This window comes from Rhinolophus sinicus, linkage group LG01 (genome assembly GCF_036562045.2).
Source record: "Rhinolophus sinicus isolate RSC01 linkage group LG01, ASM3656204v1, whole genome shotgun sequence".
NCBI classification, from domain to species: domain Eukaryota; kingdom Metazoa; phylum Chordata; class Mammalia; order Chiroptera; family Rhinolophidae; genus Rhinolophus; species Rhinolophus sinicus.
The window spans coordinates 57,754,782-57,777,465 of NC_133751.1; the positions used below are offsets into that span (position 1 = coordinate 57,754,782).

General features: G+C 36.0%; 1 protein-coding gene across 1 annotated transcript in view; it reads right to left on the bottom strand.

The window, feature by feature from the left end:
- Positions 1-5,242: 5,242 nt before the first annotated feature.
- Positions 5,243-22,684, bottom strand: part of PAK2 (p21 (RAC1) activated kinase 2) — a 66,952-nt gene continuing 49,510 nt past the window's right edge. Inside the window, exons 12-15 of the mRNA XM_019723624.2 lie at positions 22,172-22,271; positions 19,721-19,917; positions 9,543-9,680; positions 5,243-9,095 (exon numbers count right to left, since the gene is read on the bottom strand). Of these exons, the coding sequence (XP_019579183.1) occupies positions 9,009-9,095; positions 9,543-9,680; positions 19,721-19,917; positions 22,172-22,271 (522 nt within the window). The 3' untranslated portion in view covers positions 5,243-9,008. The remainder of the gene's footprint in view (positions 9,096-9,542; positions 9,681-19,720; positions 19,918-22,171; positions 22,272-22,684) is intronic.

Below are 22,684 nucleotides of genomic sequence, written 5' to 3' on the forward strand. Positions count from 1 at the left end.
AAAACAAACGAAACAAAGAAACAAAAAACCAATTCACAGTAACAACTTTTAGTGCACATTCTATTAGAAAAATACTGTTACTAAAAGCATAACTGGTACTCCTACTGGCAGCAATATTTTAAATTATACACCCTATTTTTATTTATAAGAAACTCCCAAGTTCAAACATGACTATATGATGAAACCAAGCAAAAATAAGCTTTAATAAAGCTTTGTCTTGCAGTGCTTAGTGATGAAATATGCAGCAGAAGTACTCAAGTACTCAGACTTCTTGAGATAATACCTTGGGTCAGCTGTACTTTGTCATTAAAAAAAAAAAGAAATACTGAAAAGGACACAGCAGGCACAGTGGGGTGTATCAGTAGTAAAATATGCACAGATGAAGAAAGTAGAAAAGTATTTGCTTGGCTGACAATATAGGAAAGTGGCTAATCCATATATCCAACATTCCATGGCCTAAATTTATTTATTTTTCAATAATGCCTTAGTCTTGGAACATACTTTGAAAAATCTGTAGATGAACAAGAGAAATGATAAAACATGTGAACACTTCTAATATCACCAAGGAAAAAAGTACGATTAAAATAGTAACAATGTCTGTAGTAAAAACTCATATATGGTTGAGGGTTTTTTCACTTTATGGAAAAACAAAGCTCTTCAACAAAGTCATTAGCAGCAAAACTTAAAGTATCCTAAAGTGTAAGGAATATTGAATGTGATTAAGATGTCTTCTAGTTTTAACTAGAAAACTCCTTAAAAATTTTAATGACAATATAATAAAGCAATCTGAATTAGATTGTACTGTTATACATCCCTTAATCTTATGGCCCAGACCAGATAGTTTTTGAAAATGGTGCATTTCTGTTTTTAAATATCTCTCTCAAAGTGAAGTGATTCGTTAAGAAATAGCGAACAGTACTTTTTGGCAATGCATTCATGATGCTGTACAGATCTACAGACCTAAGAATGAAAGACAGGAATGCATATGGCACTGTTACTCCATTGTGACTGTTTAAAAAAAGGGCAGTGCAACTAGGGCAAGATGTTTTCATCTGCTACGGAACACAAAGAGGGAGAGTTGATATAAGGTAATGTGATAGGTTATCTTTTAATAAGTGTAACAGAAATTATATATCTACATGAATGTTGTTCCTTTCAAATTAACCTCTGGGTTACAAATTTATATAAAGGCTATCACTATTTACTGAACATATTTTCTAGAAATATAGTATTTTTAGTCTTTTTCTCTAACAAAAAGATGTATAGGTGAAAGGTATAATCAGGATAATTGAGGCTATAAAAATCTCTTAGGTACTCATCTTAATTTCTGATCAAGAATCTACAAATGGTTCTTAAGGCTGAGCTGGCTTTCCTTTGCCACTTAGCACATTCCTAGATAAGCCTTTCTCCTTTGGGAGCCCACATAAACAAACAGAGGGAATGAAAACAAGACTAAACAAAATCATCAGGAAGGCATATCTGTTACTCAATGTATATTACAAATTAAGTTGTGAAGAAATTTTTAAAGAATTTGTTTATTACCACTCTTCCCCTCCAATTGTTAAGTTCACCAAGAGCTGCTTGCATAGTGTACATTCAATGGTGAAAACAGAATCTTACTAAAAGCTCACCATATCAACACTTAACATTATATTCTGGACCTTAGCCCAAACTAAATGCAGGGTCATAGCATTTTTAAAAAGCTAAGAATAAGTGTCCTCTATTTCACAACAAGAAGTCTGATAAGTAGAATCTTAGGAATCCTCAAAGCACCAGTGAGCATACTAGCTAACAGTTGAGGGAGTCACCTTTTTGATGTTTTCAGAATCTCCTGGAAATTCAGTGGTCCTTGATATTGGCAAGAGTAGTTTCAATTGACATGTTGAGGGCAGATGCAATATGCTAATGAAGACAAAATAGTCTGTTTTCCTCTTTCTAGAAGTTGAGAAAAGTCAAAGGAAGTTTGTTTTAAAAGATATGTGAACATGCTTGTTTTGCTGAGGGTTAGCGAGGAGAGACGTGAGCCAGGATAAATCAGTGGCCTGAGGACCTGGGAAGTGGTGGAAGATGGAGAACAGATCCTTGGTAGGGTTAGCACTGAGATGAAGAATGTCTCCCATTGAGACCGAAAGGAAGGAGGCAAAGACAGAAACCCAGAAAGTTCTGCAAGTAGGGTAGAAGAAATTGTTGAGATAGTGGGATAAAGGTGTTGGGAATCATGAGAGAGATACTCGTAGCTTAGAGAAAAAGGGAGGGGGAAACAAACACCCAGGACCAAAATGAATGGTTAGTGGACAGTATCAAGAGCCCAGCTGCGAACTGAGAAAAATCAATGTGTGAGTTAGTTATTAGTTTAGCGCAGTGCCAGTCAGTGCTACAATAGTGTTGTTTCATCAGACATCTATAAAAAAATCTTCGTGATAGTAAAACAAGTTTTAAAAACTCATAAAAAATATACAAGTCCAGAGATTGAAAACAAAAACTTTGAAAAAAAGACCTATTATGGCTTGAATGTTTGTGTTCCCCCAACATTTGTTATGTTGAAGTCCTAACCCTCCCCCTCCCCCCACTGGGATTTGAAGATGGGGCCTGTGGGAGGAATTTAGGGTTGGATGAGGTCATGAGGGTGGGGCCGCACGATGGGTCCTTATAAGAGACACCAGAGAGACCACTCTCTCCCTATGTGCACATACACAGAGGGGATCCTGTAAGCACACAGCAAGATGGTGGCAGCCTACAAGTCAAGACGCATCAGAATGAAACCTACCTTGTCAGCGTCTTGATCTTGGACTTCTGAGCCTCTGGAACTGTGAGAAATTTCTGTTTAAACCACTTGATCTATGGTATTTTGTTATGGCAAACTGAACTGACCAAGAAAAAATTCTTATAATTAATACCTCAGGAAAAATACTGAATTTATGAAATAAGACCAGAAGGCTATACAAAGGGAGATCAGAAAACAAGAAGGAGCTTTTGAAAATTAAGAATGTGATACTTGATATATGTTCAAGTCAGAGATCAAATCAAGGAAATTCTCCCACAAAGTTAAAAACGAAAGGCAAAAAGATGGAAAGCAGGAGAGAAAGATAAGAAAAACATATTAATGGTGGAATTCCTGAAAAGAAATAATGGAGGAAAATGTGGTAATTATTAAATACAAGAATTTCCCAGAACTGAAGGAAGTAAGCCTGACCAAGACAGCCTGCCAAATGCCCAAAGCGTATTAAAACATATATACCCTTACCAAGGCACTTGATGGTAAAATTTCAGGAAAAAACTTCCAGAGAAGCAGAGAAATGGGTTATATACAAAGGTATTATCAGAAATGGCAGGTTATAAGACAATGAAGCAGTGACTTCAAAATTCTCATGATTCCAACCTAAAATCCTATAGCATCAGTTAAACGTGAGCCGTTTTCAGACATGCAAGTTCTTAAAAATCTTACCTTTACATACCCTTTCTCAAGAAGCTAGTCGAAGATGTACTTCTCCAGAATGAGGGAATAAGCCAAACAAGAAGATATGGTGTTCAGGAAACAAAGGATCTAACTCAAGAGTAAAGTGGAGTTTCAGATGCCAGAGGAGCAGAAGGCCTGGAGAGCAACAGTGCAAACTACAGCCCCAATCAAGTTCCAGGAAAGAAAAAGGAAGTCATTATTTGAGACTATAGAAAATAGTTTTCAGAGGGCTTTTGTAATTTTGTGGGGAGTTTGGGAAAACTTAGTGATAACAGAAATTTTCAGAGGCAACAAAGACAAGAAAATTAACAACAGGAAAATCAGAGTTGTACAGGAAATGACATGTAATGATAACTTACTCGACTCAAGCAAACAACACTCCTGCATAGCCATTAAGGTAAAAACTGACTAATTGAATAAAAAATTGCCATCTCTCTTAATTCAGAGATTAAGGGAGTAGAAATGGAAGAATGTGATGGTATGACGGTACCCAAGTTCTCAACCATCATAACAGGAAATTACTAGAGAAAGTATATAGAAACGTCAAGAAATACCAGCATAAGTATATAATTTAGAGAGGTGAAGATTAATGCATGCTAAAAACAGCTCAGAGTTAAAAACAGATGCGTCTGTGGAGCAGGACTTGGCAGTGGGGAAGTTGAAAACTGGAGACTATTACAACTCCTTTAAGATTAGTATTCGGATTTTTAATCTATGCACGTTATTTTGTTAAATGGCTAAAATAACTAGGTTTACAAAAAAGACCTTTCCCTTCATTGTTCTACTCCCCCTCCTCCTCTTCAAAAGATAAAACTTGTTAAATAATTTAGCATAAAAAATAATTTCCTAATTCAATTTAAATGCTTTAAACTCATACAAATAGTGCTTTTCAAATCAATCACACAGGCATTTTGAACTTTTCTTAAGCAAATCTTTTAAGAATTTGCTGTAATTAAGGAAATACAAATGTTAGAATAGCACTAAACAGATTTACAGTGTAACAAATATATTTTAAGCAGTCATTGCTAAAAATGTGTAATTTTGGTTTGTGATAGTGAACTCTATACTGCAGCTGCTCTCCATGTCAAGGTATCCAACATTCCAAATTAAATGTGTATAATGAAGTGATGCACTAAAGTGTTGCACTTTTAAAGCTGTCTTGGTGCAGTTAACGCAGAAATGCTACCGTGTTTGCCCAAAAATAAGACCTACCCCGAAAATAAGCCTGTTAAGATAGTCAGCCAGATGGACGCATTTAATATGTTATAACGATGTTCCAGAAGATGACATGACTGTATTTGAATAAATGTAGATCGTTGTAAATGAAAAAATAAGACATCTCCTGAAAATACACATAATGTGTCATTTGGAGCAAAAATTAATATAACACCCGGCCTCATTTTCGGGGAAATAGGGTATAAGACCCGGTCTTATTTTTGGGGAAATGTGGTAGTAAGATTCTCACTACCTCTGCTAGGTTAGCATTAGAATTTGAGGCCAACTCACTGAAGGTATCAAACAGGTCAGAAGTGTTTCCCTGGGTCTGACGGTCAGAACATTTCTAAATTTATTCTGAACCTGGTTTAGAAGAGGGAGGGCTCGTGCTTACTACCCATACATTTCTGGAAACCTAATTTGGGCCTTGTAGTACATTCAAAATGGTGCCATGGCATGTTTAAAAAACATTTAGCTTTAAAAACACTATATAATGCTCTTTGAAAACCTATTACACTTATTCTTTTAAGGTATTCTAATTTAAAGAATTGAGTTTAGGAAAGGAAAAAATAAACAAAAAAAAGTTTTATTTCTAGCCCTGAAAGAACAAAATTATTGAACAGTCATCAAATACAGCAGTTAATGTCAAGGTAACAATTAAATAATTGAATAGGATTAAATTAAAAATAAAAGTCAATATAAAATTTGAAGACAAAACAGAAAAGACAAGCTGCTTTCAACTTAGTTCCATTTCTATCTACCAAAAAAAAAGCAATACGTTCCTACCAAAGATGTTCAATTCCAACTATAATTGTTTTTCTTAATACAGAATGAAAATTTGTTTGACAGAATTATTACACATTCCTTTCTCCCTCTCATTTGGCAACATTCCAGAATGATGAAGGAGAAACACTTCAGTTCTCTCAAGGCCAGGTCAGTGCTTGATTCTCCTTTGTAAAATTCCTACAATATCTACCACAGTATCTTTGCCAAAGTAGTCAATAAATGGGTTGAGTGAGAGAGAAAAAAGTGTGTGTGGGTGTTTTCCTTTCTTACACATGCATTTGCACGCACTGTGGGAAAAACTGATTTTAATTGTTTAAATATGTATTGTAGGAGCAATGGAGACAAGGACGACATCTGCTTTTTATATTATGAAATTCCACTATAAAAAAGTCTGGATTTTAGCTATATTCCATAATAATTTTTTGACATTTCACTGGATATGGATCTCAGTATATTTTTAAACTTTTAGATTAAAAAACTGATGCATCCATTTTTTTCTAACTATAGCTACTGCCTGACCAGATCAAGAATTATTCTGGCTAGAGTACAGTATATTTAATCAAACATGTAGTTATGTGAGCCCTAAAAGAAAAGTCATAGGTAGTTTTAAATTGCTTATTAAAGGCACAGGTTTGTTTAGGACTGGTGGTAACTAGATACATTTTAAGCAGCTTAATATTTATATGTGGAAAGGAAGAGAATGTATACTATGTGCCAGGCACTCAACACATGAAGAGAGTTGTGTTAGCCTTGGTTTCTATTGCTATCACAATCACTCTAGTTGTTTACTATCCTACGTAGGATAAATTATTCAGTATTTTCATGGTTTCCCAGTTTTAACTGTCCCTAAAAGCAGCAAAAGGAACAAGAGGAGAAGGAAACTTTAAGACCGCTAGAGTCTGAAATAAAATAAATAAGTACTATAGTAATATTGTCCTAATAACACAAGAAGACTACTAAGGTAACTTTTATATTTAAATGGGAATTTTCATTTTAAAGTGATGACAAAAGGGTGAATACAAAAGGCAGCTATTAAAAAACATGAATCTTGATTCAGATATAATTTTTCTTTCAACAAAATCTAAACATTTTAATTTAAAATTAACTAGTAAATCACAATTCTGTATTGCTTTTAAGATTATTTTGTTTAAAAATGACACATTTCAGAATTAACCAAAGTATATTTCTATTACAAGTTAGTTTATGCAAGTAAGTAAAGAATAAACCACAGTGTGTAGCTCCCTTAACCTAGGAGTCAGATTTTAATGACAAAGTCCGTTGCCAGCAATGGACGTGCAGGTAACCATCAAAAGTTGTAAATACAAATCCCAAACTGCTTCTATAAACTGAAAAGACCTTTGTTGAGTCACAGGAATAAAAATGGGGCATTGGCACTGTATTCAATGAATATGGTCTTTATGACTTATATATGAAGTGCCTTCTAGAGAGGTCATGGTGATCAGTCTTATCATCTAGTTGGGTTCTATTTCATCGGTAGCATCTTCTTTATCACAATCCATCCAGACAACTATTTACAAAGAATGTTCAAATCTGGAACTCAAAAGTCAATGTAGCTTTCCACCAAAAATAAACCAGCTTGCTTCTGTAAAGTAATTTAGTAATAGCTATAGGGGGGCTAATATAATCCAGGGAAACATAAAATCAAGAATCAAATTGAAAACAGCTCATTAAGTGCTCTAGATAAAAGTTGCATTATTTTACTCATTTTTGTGAAAACCTTCCTGCATTATCAATAAAAAACAGGCATTTCTATCCATTACTTGTATCTTAACACAGATGATGGGAATGATAGGACATAAAACATTATTAGTTCCCCCCAATGTACTCCAAATCGTCAAAACTGTTTTTATTCATTATCTGTATGTACTATGGCAGCATGGCAAGTAGGTATGAAGTTAATTAGCAGAGAATGGTGGGAACATTCTGTTCCAGAACCAGACCACTGATTTTTCTCTTTTATGTGGCTCTTGGCACGCCAGAAGGTGCGACACTACATCCAAATGTAAAAAAATAAAAAAAATGAGAAAGGAAGAGGAGAGGAAGAAGAGGAGGGGAGGAGAGAAGAGAGGGCAGTCTAATAATTAATGCTGCAGGTCACAGACCTTTTAAAAATCTTTAAAATAAAGTATTGCTATAAACAAGCACATTTCATTTTTCTTCCTTTCTCCAGTTTTTTTACATGAATATTATTTACTTATTTGAAAAAAATCAAAAGTAGCTCAACATTTCAAATGATCCATGAATTTATCAAGAAATACTCTGTCATTTAAGGTCTCGGATAATAAAATGTTGGTAATGGGTTGGGAACAATGTTTATAACAAATCTTTACAGTTTACTGGTTAGCAGCTGTATCTTTATGTAACCGACATTTCTCTTTCACGAATATAATCTCATTTAATTATTTTAGAGCTAAGATAAAATACCCCCACTTCGTCTCTACTAGCTCCAAGTATTTTTCTCCTTTAAACGGAAAAAGAGTTACCTTTTAAATTCTGAAAATCCAATGGTTATTATATTATTTACCATGGGGTGGGGAGTAGGGTGAGAGAGGGTTAATTAAAAAACAAACTAAAATTACAACATATACAGAAACTTATTTCCAAAATGAAGGGGGAGGAAAAGGGAAGGGGAAAGTACTAGCGGCATCAACCAAAGTCATAAAAGTCCAAGATGGAACAAGGACAGATCGCTTTGGTTCCTGAAGCCAAATCGGGAGAGGAAACAGTCAGAAGGGAAAATAAAATTGTAAGGATGTAGTCAATGGGGTTCTTTTTTTGTCTCAATGATTCAGCTATAAATATAGATTATTAGTCTCTCTATACATGTAACAAATGCCAAACACCTCACTATCATGAAATTTCTAAAACTGACTTTCACATTTGTTAAAAAAGGTAAAAATCACATACTTTTCTTCCCTTCCCCCAGTTCAAATTCTGAACCGAAATATTTCATGTAACAATAGCTGGTCCTAACTTCTATACAAAGTTAAACCATATCAAGTTCCTTTACCAATATAAGGAGCTAAATAATTTCTATTAAACTTGCCTCTAGTTTAGGCCTAAGGAAAACAACTCAAACGGAGCAAGTCGAGGAAAAACAAAGCTACAAAGAGAGAAAAGACTAGCAGATGAAACAAATACTCTGAAAAACTCGAATCTGCCATTCAAGTATTGAAAATATCCCAAGAGGGGCAATGAATGGGATCTATTACAATGAAGTCAGCAAAATAGAATGCAAATCTCAAGCATGATAAATGGCCCTGATGGGCTGTCTGCTGAAAAAAGTAAGGCTAGTGATTCAGTCCACAATTCAATTCCTTTTGGACCCTAAAGAAGGGATTCAATACAAAGTTGTCATCCTGTTTTGCAATTTTCTCTTGGTTGTCTTCAGGAAGTAGTAGTTTGTTTTTTTTATTTCCTCCATGTTATGCAGACCGTTTCCTTAAACCCCAAAAGAGTAATAATTTTCATATATTAAAGGACTTCTTTTAGAAAATGGAACAAAGAATATGAGGCCACGGCAATGATGTTAACGGTTACTCTTCATTGCTTCTTTAGCTGCCATAATCAGTGGTGTCAAACTAGATAACGGTTTGGCCAGTTTCAGGAAGGGATGCTGCCAGAAAGAGGGGAGAAAAATAAATGTGTGTCAGCAGTTTAGAAGCTAAATATTTACTTTCAATTAAAGCCCCAAAGATTTTTATGGACCATAATTCATTTAATAAACACTATTTCAATACCTCCATAAAATCAACAGAACCAATACATCACTTGTATAGTTGAAAGCATAGTCTTTTTAAGTTTTTCTAATATTATAAACAATTTCAGTCGAATGACCCGGATTCCCGTGTCAGCAATGAACTGGTCTGAGAACTCCTAATATGCAAAAACTCATATTATAGTTTGACGGGTATTTTATTCCCAGCAGATGAAATGCTAAATTGCGGCAGCTGCCATGCTGCTGGTAATGAACAAGTAGTGAAATGTAATGAATAACATCATGTAAACTTTGGTTACTCAAAGGTCAAGTTATTACAAAAACAGTTATCATTTCCAAATTCACCTGTAACAGTTCTTTGGCTGAACCCCTTTTCTCCACATCCATCTCCAAACATCGATTTAAGAAATCCCGAAATATTGGGGAAAGTTTCTCTGGGTTCTGAAGTTCTGGGGTTCCATTAGTTGCTATCAGGTATAAGGCCTAAAAACAAGAACACCATTGATATAATGTAGCCCAATAAAGTTAGAAAGCACTTTATAAAGTTTATGGGTCTTTCATGTTTTTAAAGATAATCACCATAAATACTAAAGTGAAGTCAGTATTATTTCTACCCATTTGGATTAGATATTTTTCTTTTATTTCAGATGTTTCATTTCCCTAATTTCTTTTTCAAAAATTAGCTTTATCTTTTTTTTTTTGGGTGGTGGTTGTTTATAAATGCAATATATAAAGAACTGTAATATGTAAGGGCATGAAGAAAAAAGATGACAACCCCACCATTAACATATAGTATCCAATTTACCTTTCTCAAGCTTTTATCAAATCACACATTTCAAAACAATGGAGTTTATTGAAACTTAAAAAAAACCCACCATAAACTAGCTGTATCTATGTATAGGTGAAGAGGCAGAGCACAGAGAATATTTAGGACAGTGAAAATACTTTGTATACTATAACAATAGACACGTTTTTCATTATACATTTGTCCAAACCCATAGAATGTACACCACCAAGCATGAATCCTAATGGAAACTATGGACTCTGGGTGATAATGATGTGTCAGTGTAGGTTCACTGATTGTAAGAAATGTACCCTCTGGTGAGGGGTGTTGGTAACTGGGGAGGTGTGTATACATGTATGGGGGAAGTGGGTACATAGGAAATCTCTGTATCTTCCTCTCATTTTTGCGGTGAACATAAAACTGCTCTAAAAAAATAAACTTGAAAAAAAGCAAACCCAAAAATAAAACTAGCTACATCCCAGCCTTATCCTTACTAATAATATATTAGAGCTACAAAATTATTTTATTGGCTGGATTGACTAGTGTCGTCAATTATGTGGATGTTTCATAATCTAGTCAATCCCCTTTGGAAAATCCTTGTATTCTTTATGTGCTTTTCTGATTATTTTAAGCTCCTAGAAATGGAATTAAAAAATAATTAATAGGCTTAGAGCTCCCATATACCCCACCAACAGTTTCCCCTAGTATCAATATCTTACATTAGTACTATATACTTGTTACAGGTGATGAAAACAATAGATACACTTTCATTAAACAAAAACCTATAGTTTACATTAGGGTTTACTCTTTGTATTGTATGGTTCTATGGGTTTTGACAAATGCATACTTGCCATGTATCCACCATTACAGTACAACACAGAGTAATTTCACTACCCTAAAAAGTCCCCTGTGCTCCACCAATTTATCATTCTCATAGCCTGACCCCTCTGGCAACCACTGATCTTTTTTCACTCTCTATAGTTGGAATCATACCATAAAAGGTTTGACAACTAAGTTCACAAACTTGTTGCTAACCTTTTTGGTATCAGAGGGACTGTTCATTATGAATTTGCTCCAACTGGACAGTTAACCAAGTTTACTACTTGGAAGTGCTGAGGTGAAAAGGCTGTGTGAAAAGGTTAGACGACCTGAACTTTTCGCCAACAATTCATGGCTCTTGCATCATGACAATGCACCAGCTCACACGGCACTGTGTGTGAGGGAGTTTTTAGCCAGTAAACAAATAACTGTACTGGAACACCCTCCCTACTCACCTGATCTGGCCCCCAATGACTTCTTTCTTTACCCGAAGATAAAGGAAATATTGAAAGGAAGACATTTTGACGACCTTCAGGACATTAGGGTAATACGATGACAGCTCTGATGGCCATTCCAGAAAAAGTTCCAAAATCACTTTGAAGGGTAGACTAGGCACTGGTGTTGGTGCATAGCTTCCCAAGGGGAGTACTTCAAAGGTGACCATAGTGATATTCAGCAATGAGCTATGTAGCACTTTTTCTAGGATGAATTCGCGAACTTAATTGTCAGACCTTGTATGTAGCCTCTTGAGACTGGGTTCTTTCACTAAGCAATATGCATGTGAGGTTCTTCCAAGTCTTTTTGTGGTTTGATAGCTCATTTCTTTTTATCTTTTTAAATGTTACGGAATAACATTCAATTGTATGTATGTACCGTTATCGATTTATATACTTTTAAAAATACAGTGTATATATACATTTCACATCTTGGCTGCTTCCAATTTGGGGCAATTATGAATAAAGATACCATAAACATTTGTGTTTAGGTCTTGTATGGACATAAATTTTTAACTCATTTGGGTAAGTAATACTAAGTACAATTCTGGATTGTGTGTTACAGTATGTTTAGTTTTGTAGAAAATGCAAATGTCTTCCAAAGTGGCTGTACCATTTCGCATTCCTATCAGCAATGAATGTGAGTTCCTGTTGCTCCAAATCGACACCGGCATTTGGTATTTTCAGATTTTTGTATTGTAGGCCATTCTAATAAGTATGTATTGGTATTTCATTGTTGTTTTAATTTAGCAATTCCCTAACGACATTATGTTGACCATCCTTTCATATGTTTATTTGACATGTGTATCTTCTGTGGTAATGTGTGGATCTTTTGCCCATTTAAAAATTGGGTTATTTTCTTACTGTTGAGTTTTAAGAGTTCTTTGTGTATTTTGTATAACATCTTTTATCAGATAGGGGTTTTACAAGTATTTTCTTTCAGTCTGTGACTTGTTTTTTCATTCTCTTAATTCTATCTTTCTCAGAGGACATGATTCCATTTCTAACAAACTCAAATGTATTCTTTCATGGGTCATACTTTTGATATTGTATCTAAAAACATTGCCAAACCCAAGGTCACCTAGAATTTCTACTGAATTATTTAAAGTTTCTGCTGTATTGCCAAAATGCCATAAAAAAATGGTACCAACTAACATTCGAACCATCAGTATGATGAGTCTGCCCATTTCCTTGTTTTTATACTTAAGTTTACTTCTCTTTACATCTCAATCAAAATTTTCATTTAAAAATTTCATTCTAAGAAATTCTGATAGCAATTAATTTCAAGTTAAGATCATAAGACTGTTCTGAGCCTCCCCACTTCCACAGAAGGGATTAATGGACAACTCCATAAAAATAAGTATTCCTTCTCTCCAAATACTTAACAACCATTTCTCTACTTTGAGGTAAATCTTACTACTACTCTCTATCTTCATGTATGTTGGCGATTATAAACAGCCCATCCCATGACTCCCAATCATTCTCCCAGTTTCTCCATTCTAATGCACATGTGACTCTGCACATTTCCCTTTCTGGCTTTAATTTTGCAACATGGCTCCCCGTTCCCTTCTCAAACATTCTTCATACTTTATGATGGCCTGGCTCTCCCATGAGGATTCTGCCTCATCCACAGTGCTCTCTAGTGGTAGCTTTTTCTCTCCTACACCTTTGCATGGGTCTGGAGATGGAGTGTTCTTTTGGTTCCTCACTGCCTCTTTTGAGGTCTCTAACTCTCTCCGTATCTATCCGTGTAACTCCTGCCCTTTCAAACTCGTATCTACCTTTCCTTGTTTCAAAGATCTACCAAATACTTTTATCGCTAACATTACTCATAATTCACAGTGATTGCAATAGCTACAAAGATGCTTGAGAACCTAAAACTCCTTGACCTCTTCTCCCATTTCTTGTCCTTGAGCCTACCTCAGCCACACACACAACCACGGTCATATCCTATATCTTATCAGTACCAATAACTGCAACTCTAAAATCTTAGTTGCACTCCCAACTACTGTTCTCACATCTACTCGTAGTACACCAATGCTAGCAATCTCTTGACTCCACTGAACCTAAATAAATCCCACTCATCTTCCACTGTCCAGGATTACTTTCACATAAGCATGTCTTTGATCCTCTTGCAGTTCACAGCATTCAAAACTCTGCCTACATCTTGCGTGCACCAATGCAGCTAAGTACGGTGGAAGAAAAAGATACAAATATACCCTGCTGACTGGCATTGTTAACCTCACATGGGATGGGCCTTTAGTCCTTCCAGCATTCACACTAGATTTCCTGATTTCATGTGCTCTCCCACTCTCCTGTTTCTGTTCCAGGATACTATACATTATATTTGTTGTGTTTCCTTAGGCTCCTCTTGGCTGTGACAATTTCTTAGACTTTCTTTTTGATGACCCTGACAGCTTGAAGGAATATTTCTGGTCAGGTATTATAATGTAGGATGCTCTTCTACTGAAATTTGATGCTTGGGGAGGACGGGTGGCTCAGTGGGTTAGAGCGCAAGCTCTGAACAACAGGGTTGCCGGTTTGATTCTCACACAGTCAGTGAGCTGCACCCTACACAACTATACTGAAGAAAACGAGCTGCCGCTGAGCTTCCGGAGGGGCGGCCGGATGGCTCAGTTGGTTAGAATGCGAGCTCTCAGCAACAGTGTTGTCGGTTCAATACCCACATATGGGAAGATGGGCTGTGCCCCCTGCAACTAAGATTGAAAACGGCACTGGACTTGGAGCTGAGCTGCGCCCTCCACAACTAGATTCAAGGACAACTACTTGGAGCTGATGAGCTCTGGAGAAACACACTGTCCCTCAGTATTGCCCAATAAAATAAAAAAATAAAAATAAATTTAAAAAAAGAATGTAAACTATCAATTTAAAAATAAATAAATTTGATGTTTTTCACATGGTTAGACAGAATTTATGGGTCTAGAGGAAGAGGATCACAGATAGACTGCCATTTTCATTGCATCATATCAAAGGGACATACTATCAACATGATTTAGGACTGTTCGTGTTCAACTTATCACCTGGCTGAGATAGTGTTTGTCAGATTTCTCTACTGTCAAGCTACTTTTTTCTCCCTTCTTCACACTGTGCTCTTTGGAAGACAGTTGCTATGTGCAGCCTACATTGAAGGAGCAGGCAGTTATGCTCCATCTCCTTCAGGGTGGAACATCTACATAAACGATTTGGAATTCTGCGTGAGATTTTTCTCTTCTGCCCATTTATTTATTTATTTATTCAATCACTTATATCAGTATGGACTCAAATATTATTTTATACTTTGGGTTATAATCCCACACTATTTAATTTTCTTGTTCAAATATTTGTATCTTAGCCACTGGAGCTCTTTCAGTTTGGCCCATGGCCCTTTTCCATACCCCCCCACCCATCAGTGCGGACTGTTTTTTTAGCTCAGTATTACTTATGGTTCTATTTTGTCTTCTTAGTTGAGTTTTATTAGATGTAACTCTTTCATTATTTAGTGTTTGCTTAAGGGTGTAGATAGCATGCAGCTTTCAGTTATCACAATCATCACATTATGCCACTTCACACAGCACAAGAATCTTATAATGCTCCCCTTCAGCCTTATGCTTTTGTTGTCATTTTACTTAGACACTTTTTTCCCTCCCTTAATTGATAGTCTTATTCAAACAGTTTTATCTTTTAAAGATATCTATATAAGAAAAAAATCTTATATATTTACCCATTTAGTTACTATTTCTAGTGCTCTCCATTTCTTTGTGTAAAGCCACATTACCCTTTTCTTTCTGCTTAAAAAAAACTTCCTGGTAATGTAGATTTGCTGGTGATAAATTCTTTCAACTTTTATATGTTTGAGAAAATCTTTACTTCACTTTAGTTTTTAAAAGATATTTCTTGACTGTAGAATTATTGGTTGAACAATATTTTCTTTCAAAACTCCATTACACGTGTATGTAGAACACTTGAAGCACACTGACACTATTTCATTTTTTAAACATTTCATTTGTTCCTATGTTTCATTTTGGATAGTTTCTGTTACTATGTCTATGATTATTAAATCATCATCTTTTTCTTCAATGTACAGTCTGCCATTAGTCCAATCTTAAACACTGTAGTTTGTATCTGTAAACATTTTTTTTTAATATACTTTACAAATGTCTCCACTTAACTCTTTTCACATCTGGAATGCAGTTATAGAAATTGTTTTAATGATCTTGTATACTCATTCTTGTATCTGCGTCAGTTCTGGGTTGGTTTCAATTGATGGATTTTTCTCCTCATTGTGAGTTGTAATTTTCATGTTCTTTTGCATGCCTGGCAAACTTTGGATATTTAGGTGCTGGATATATCAGTATTCCTATAAATATTCTTGAGTTTTGTTCTGGGAGATAGCTACTCTGGAACTGATCCCTTGGGTCTTGTTTTTAAAGTTTGTTAGGTGGGACCACAGCAGCATGTAGCTTAGGGGTAATTATTTCCTAGCACTTCTATTCAATATTCTGTGAATTACGGCTGACAGAAGCAGGCACTATTCCCAGTCTTGTGAGCACCAGGCATTGTTCTCTCCAATCTTAGCAGATGGTTAAATCCCTGGCCCTGGACAGATTTCTTCACACAGGTGTGCCACTCTCTGTTGAACATTCAACGAGGATTTTCCACAGTCTTCACAGACTCTTGTCTCTGGGAGGCGGTCTCCTCCCCCGTACTTTGTGTCTTGTGAACTCCAGCTGCCTTGGTCTCCCCATACTCTCAACTCTATGTCAACTCAGGGAGTCCACTGTGCCCCACCTGGATTCTCCCTCCCTGTGCATGACTGGAAACTCTCTGAAGACACTAAGCTGGAGCAATCACAGGGTTCACCTCATGCCTTTCCCATCTTTGAAGATCACTATTCTCCATTGTCTGATGTCCGGTATATTGAAAAACCATTGTTTCATATATTCTAATAGGAGGGTTAATTTAATCCCTGTTATTCCATCTCAACAGGAAGCAGAAGTTCCTGTTTGTCAAGTTTTCACCAATTACATCCACATTGCCAACTCCAAATATCAAGTCTCAGTCCTCATCTTCCTTGACATAACTTTCTGACAAGCTGATTGTCCCTCACTTTCTGCATGAAGATTTCAGGGCATATGTTTATTTGGTTTTATCTACTTCTCTGGCCATTCCTTCTCAGTCGCCTTTGTTGGCCTGCCACACACAGACTCTTAGCTGTGAAATGCCTCAGGGTACAAGCTAAATCTCCTCTACTGTCTGTCTATGCCCACTTGACCTGGTGATCCTATCTAGTCTCACAGCTTTAAATAATTTCTATAACTAACAAGTCTCAATTTTATCTCTCTAGCCTGCACTCCATACTTGCATACCCACCAGCCTATTCAACATATCCACTTGGATGTCTTAATAGGTATTTCAAACATAACATGTCTAAAACATGTTAAAATGTCATCTCCTGATCTCCCACTTGCCATCCCCACCCTCCTACTCTACCTACAGCCTACCCCATTTCAGTTAAGGTGAAGTTCAACTTCATCTTTTCAGTTGCTTAGGTCAAACTCTTGGGGGTTATCTCTCCCTCTCTCTCATGTAGGCTCTCCTTTCAAATTACATCCAGAATCCAACTACTGTTTCTGACCTGCACTGATAACATCCTACCCTGAGCTACCATCGTATCTTGCCTGGATTATTACAACAGCCTCCTAACTGGTTTTCCTGCTTCTGCCTTTGCCTCCCTTGAGAGTCTCTTCTCAACAAAGTAGCTAGAGGGATCCTGTTAGAAGTAGTAAGCCCATTTCACTTCTCTGCTTAAAACTGTACAATGGTTTCCCCATCTTACCTTTGTAGAAGCCAGAATCCACACAAAGGCCCAATGAGGCATGACACAGTCTGACCTCCTTTCTTCACTGATCTGCCTTTTTTTTTTCCTGCTGTGCACTCCCTGAATGCTAACTAAGCTGGACTCCTTAATGATCTTTGAATACATTAGGAATGCTCCTGCTTTACAGCCTTTGCACACGCTGTTCCTTTTGATTGGAATGTTCTACCCTTAGGTCAGAGTATCACTCTCTTACCTCCCGTATTCAGATGGCAACCCAGTGAAGCTCTCCCCAAGCACTCTTCAGATTGAACACTCTTGACTCCCTGCCTATCAGTCCTCGTACTTAAGAGTCCATCATTTAATGTATTACATATTATTCTGATTTTGTTTATGTTTCTCTCCTCCTTCTATGAGGGCAAGAATTTTATTGGTTCTTTTCTTTTCTGTTGTTAGTTCTTCTAGACAGCGCCTTGAACAGTGCCTAACACAGACCAGATACCTGAATCAATACTTACTGAAAAAATTAGAGGGTTTTAAAAACTGTTCTAAAATTAATTACCTCTACAGAAGTACTTTAATTGCTCACTTGAACTGAAATCTTTGCAAGAAGATGAAACGCATTCAGGAAAAACGGAATTCAAATCCATGCCCTCCACACAGGATGCCTTCTACACACAGCCAGCACCTCATTCTCTGCTGCCTATTTTACATAGGCATCTCCAACTAATTTTGAAAAAATATTTAAAAACTTCTGGCAATAAGTCTATAGTCATATAGACTTTAAAAAGAGTAATTAAAAAACTCTTAAAAAAGCTTTGAGATACAATGCACATACTATATAAAAATCACCCTTTTCAAGGGCACAATTCAGTGTTTAGCATACTCACAAAGTTATACAACCATCACCATTGTCTAACCTCAGAATATTTTTTTCCCTCCAAAAAGAATATCCATGTGCATTATTAGTCACTTCCCATGCCCTCCTCTCTTCAGTCTCAGGAAACCACTAATCTCCTGTCTACAGATTTGCCTGTTCTATGCATTCATATGCAGTCGATCCTCATTTCATATATGCGAATTCACCTACTCACTAAAATGTATTTGTAAGTCCAAAATCAAAACTCTCAGTGCTTCTGTGGTTATTCATGTATCTACGCAGAAAGGTAAAAAGCATAGTGCTGAAGTACTGTCTAGTGTTCCTAAGGGCAAGAAGGCAGTGATGTGCCTTATGGAGAACACACATGTGCCTGACAAGCTTCATTCAGGCATGAGTTATAGAGCTGCTGGCCGTGAGTTCATGTTGCTGAATCAATCACCTATGTTAAACAGTGTCTTTAAACAGAAACAAACATAAAGCAAGGCTGCATATTGATCAGTTGACAAAAATGGTGCAACTAGAAGCTTGCAGGAACCTAACCCTATATTTGCCCTAGAAACAATGGTTCAGTATTCATCAATTCAGTGTTTGCAACTTTATAGAACCCAATTACCATGAACAAGAATCAAATGATTCCATAATTATACAACATGTGATCTTTTGTGTTTGACTTCTTAGCATAATGCTTTCAAGGTTCAATGTTGTATGTATCTATACTTCATTCCTTTAATTATAGCTCGAAAATATTCCATTGTATTGATATAGCAGTTTTGTTTATTCATCAAGTGATAGACATTTGTTTCTACCTTTTGGCTATTATGAATAATGTTGCTATCAATATTTGTGTATAAAGTTTTGCGTAGATATATGCTTTTAATTCTCTTGGATATATACCTAGCAGTGGAATTACTAGGTTATAGGGTAACTTTATGAGAACTTTTACAGGAATTGTCAAATTGTTTTTCAAAGCGCTGCACCATTTGACCTTCCACTAGCAATGTATGAGGGTCCCAATTTCTCCACATTCTCACCAACACTTATTATTGGTCATCTTTTTTATTATAGTCATTCTTGTAGGTGTGAAATGGCATCGTATTTGGTATCATATATGATAATTTAAAAGTAGAAGATAAAAGATAAAGAAACAAAAGGAGGGAGGGAAGGAGAGAAGGAGGGAGGGAAGGAAGATAGGAAGGAAGGAAGGAAGGAAGGAAGGAAGGAAGGAAGGAAGGAAGGAAGGAAGGGGCCCCCAAACTCTCCACCCTCAGCTGCTGAACATTGAATTGTATAAAGTCTACTGACCTCATCTGTATCTCAGGACCCTCACTCTTTTGTTTGAACATAGGCTTTAATATTGCCATCTACACAGCTTTCTGACAGATGTGATCTTGCTTTCCTCTTCTCTGTACCTGGGGGTACCAGAGGCCAAGGTTCAAAGTTGATAACCTGAAGGGCATATCTAGGGACCCTTAACTCTGTAGGAAAGTGAGGAAATTCTTATGTCCAAAATTAGAAACCATTCAGCTTACTAACATCTATAAATTCTTTACCTAACATATTCAACTCAACCCAGAAGCAAATAATTTTTTGATGCAGAGTAAGGGCAGAGACTAGGTTTAATCAACTTTGCATCTTAAATTCTTGGCCAGTGCCTGGCACAAGGATATTCTAAATAAGTGTTTTAAAGAAAAGATTTTTCTTAAAATAAGACTGGTGTTTAATTGTTCTTACCCTTAAGGGATTTTCATTGAGGTATGGAGGCTCTCCTTCTACCATCTCAATAGCCATGATACCCAGAGACCATATGTCCACTTTAGGGCCATAAGCTTTCCGTGTCACCACCTCTGGTGCCATCCAGTATGGCGTGCCAACCATGGTACTTCGCTTGCTCTGTTCAGGGGTGATCTGGGCACAGAAACCAAAGTCAGCTATAAAACAAAACAAAACATCCAGAGTTAATGGTATCCATGGATAGTTTTATCTAAGAGTTTACTTTAGATGACTTAATTACATTTGACTATTCAGCCTCCTGTTTTTTAAAGATTGTATCAATAAAGTCAACTAGCATGGGTTTACAACTATTTTGATGATGTTACATACTTTCACTTGTTTGCTTTTACTTCCAACAAGCAGAGGGCAAATTATCAAGAGGTCTTTAAATAATTCATTCTACCCCCAAAATTGTAATAAAGTTGAAAAAGGTCTAAAAGAAAAAGTCACCAAAGGTGGACACCAAAACTAAATGCTGTGAATCAGCAAAGGTCAGGAAATGGCAACTACTTTTGAAGAAAATAAAAGAAAATAAACAAAAGCTAGCATTAGTAAGCCTCGGACTTAGCAGAGTCTAGAAAAAGCACACATTTAACTGCAACTGTACCTACAAGGTGCTCACCAGCATTACTCTACTCCAACCACCTCGTTTTATAACTGAGGAGCAGAATGCCTAGCTTAGTACTGTTAATTTAGGGGGAAAGTCAGGATAAGAATCTAGAATTTTTCCCTCCCTTCCACTGTTAAACCCATTCTGTTCCATATGTAACTGCTGTTACGTTTAAGGTTTGTAAGCTTCAGATTTTTTGTTATGAATTTACATACATACAAACAATATCTATGAACCACTTAGTTTACCTAATGAGGGTATTTTATAAACTGTTTTTTAAAACAATTTCTTTTTAGAGATCTTTCCTTATTAATACATTGATCTACTTCATTATAACTACACAATATTACAGAATATAAAAATATTGTAACTTATTTGACCATTTTCGTACTGCTAGACATTTAAGATATTTTTGGTTTTTCTTTACAATGTTGCAGAGAACATCTTTGTACTTGTTTGTGCATATGTTCAATAATTCTATAGGAGAGAATCCTAAAAGAGCAAACATTAGGTCAAATTATATTTATAGCCAAAATTAATCTTACAAAAAACCAGGTAGTAGATGAAGGTAAAGGGGATCAAATATATGGTGATAGAAAGAGAACTGAGTCTGGGTGGTGAACATACAATGTGATACATAGATGATATATTACAGAATTGTACACCTGAAATCTATGTAACTTTTCTAACAATTGTCACCCCAATAAACTTTAATTAAAAAAAAACAAACCCAGATACTGTTTCAAGTACCTTATTATAAAAATTAACATACCTAAATCCTCATGATAACTATGAGATAGGTACATTTATTATTATTCCTAATTTTAAAATGGGGAAACTGAGGCTTATATATTTTGGATAACTTACCCAAGATTATTCACCTAATAAGTGGAAAACCAGGATTAAATGTTATCCAGAAAAGTCTAATTCAGTTTAGTCTAATGTGTATCTACAAAAAAAGTATGAGAAATCCATTGCCCATTATGATTAAGATTAGTAATTTTATATTTTGACCATTTGATAGAACCTGGACCCTTCTTCTTGTGCTTGAATAACTTTTAGAGGATGTATCTTAAAAAAGGGATGTTGAAAAAGGAGCCAAACCCTCCAGCAGAACAGAAGAAAATGTTTTTGGTTTCTTGATCTAAGAAATGCCTTGAGTTTTTAGATATGGTAGTTAGAGAAACCTCCGTAGAAGTTCTTCTTAAATTCCACAGAGGACATGATTAAAACTGAAATATAACTAGCAGAGGAAAAGGAATCTAGGAATTTTTTTTTCATGACTCTACCCTGTCTGATGCACAAGATAATTAGGAAGAAGAGGTTTACATGGGGTTTTTGTTCCTTGTCATCTCCGAGGTCAGGGTTATAAACTTCTCCTGATTAGGCCATACTCTCTGCCAAATCCAAAGAAAGCCAAACCGCATGACAAAAATCTCCCCTAACAGACAGCACAGACAAATTCAAGTTTATTTTTGGAAGATAGCTGCAACATTATGACAGTGCCAGGCACTGTTCCTCAGTGTTTTACATTTTTAATCCTCAGAAGAATTCTTTGAGATAGGTATTATTATTCTCCTTACCATGCAAATGAGAAAACAGGCACAAAGAGATTAAGTAACTCACCTAAAATTATTCAGAAAGTATAGTAGATTTGCTATTTCAATACAAGCTGTCCAGTTGTGTTTCTCCCTCCTTCTCCATATATTATCATAAAAACGTTAATAGGTTTTTTACTTAAACAAAAGGCAGAAAATTATAATAAATAACAAATAAATGATATTTGTTCATTTATTACTCACTAAGTTTAACTGATCCTTCCATCCCCAAAAGCACATTGTCACTTTTGATGTCTCTGTGGATCACTTGATTAGCATGCAAAAACTCCAATGCCTGTAAACACTGAACAGAAGAAAAAAACCAATCAATGAAAAAGTCTCTCAAAAGTCTAAGGGAGGTTCACATACAATACTGCTTATGGCCTGAGCACTGCTTCTAGTATCCAAGACACGCCAATACATTTATAAAGAAAAAACATCCTCTCATGTGCGAAGTCATTAAAAGAAAGGACACCTTAATTAATTAAATCCCCCAAATCCACCTTCTGGTCTTGCCCAGAGATAATTATTAAATGATGTCTTATTTAGTCCTGCCATGGAACGTTTAAAACCTTAAGAATAACATTTAATCTTCAATGTTCTCATTTATAAAATGATGGGTGGGCCTATATAATTTCTAGGCCTTTTCAGGTCGAAATACCTAAAGGTATGCAGCGCTTGGCAAATATGTACAAGGCTCTTTAGAAATCATTTCGA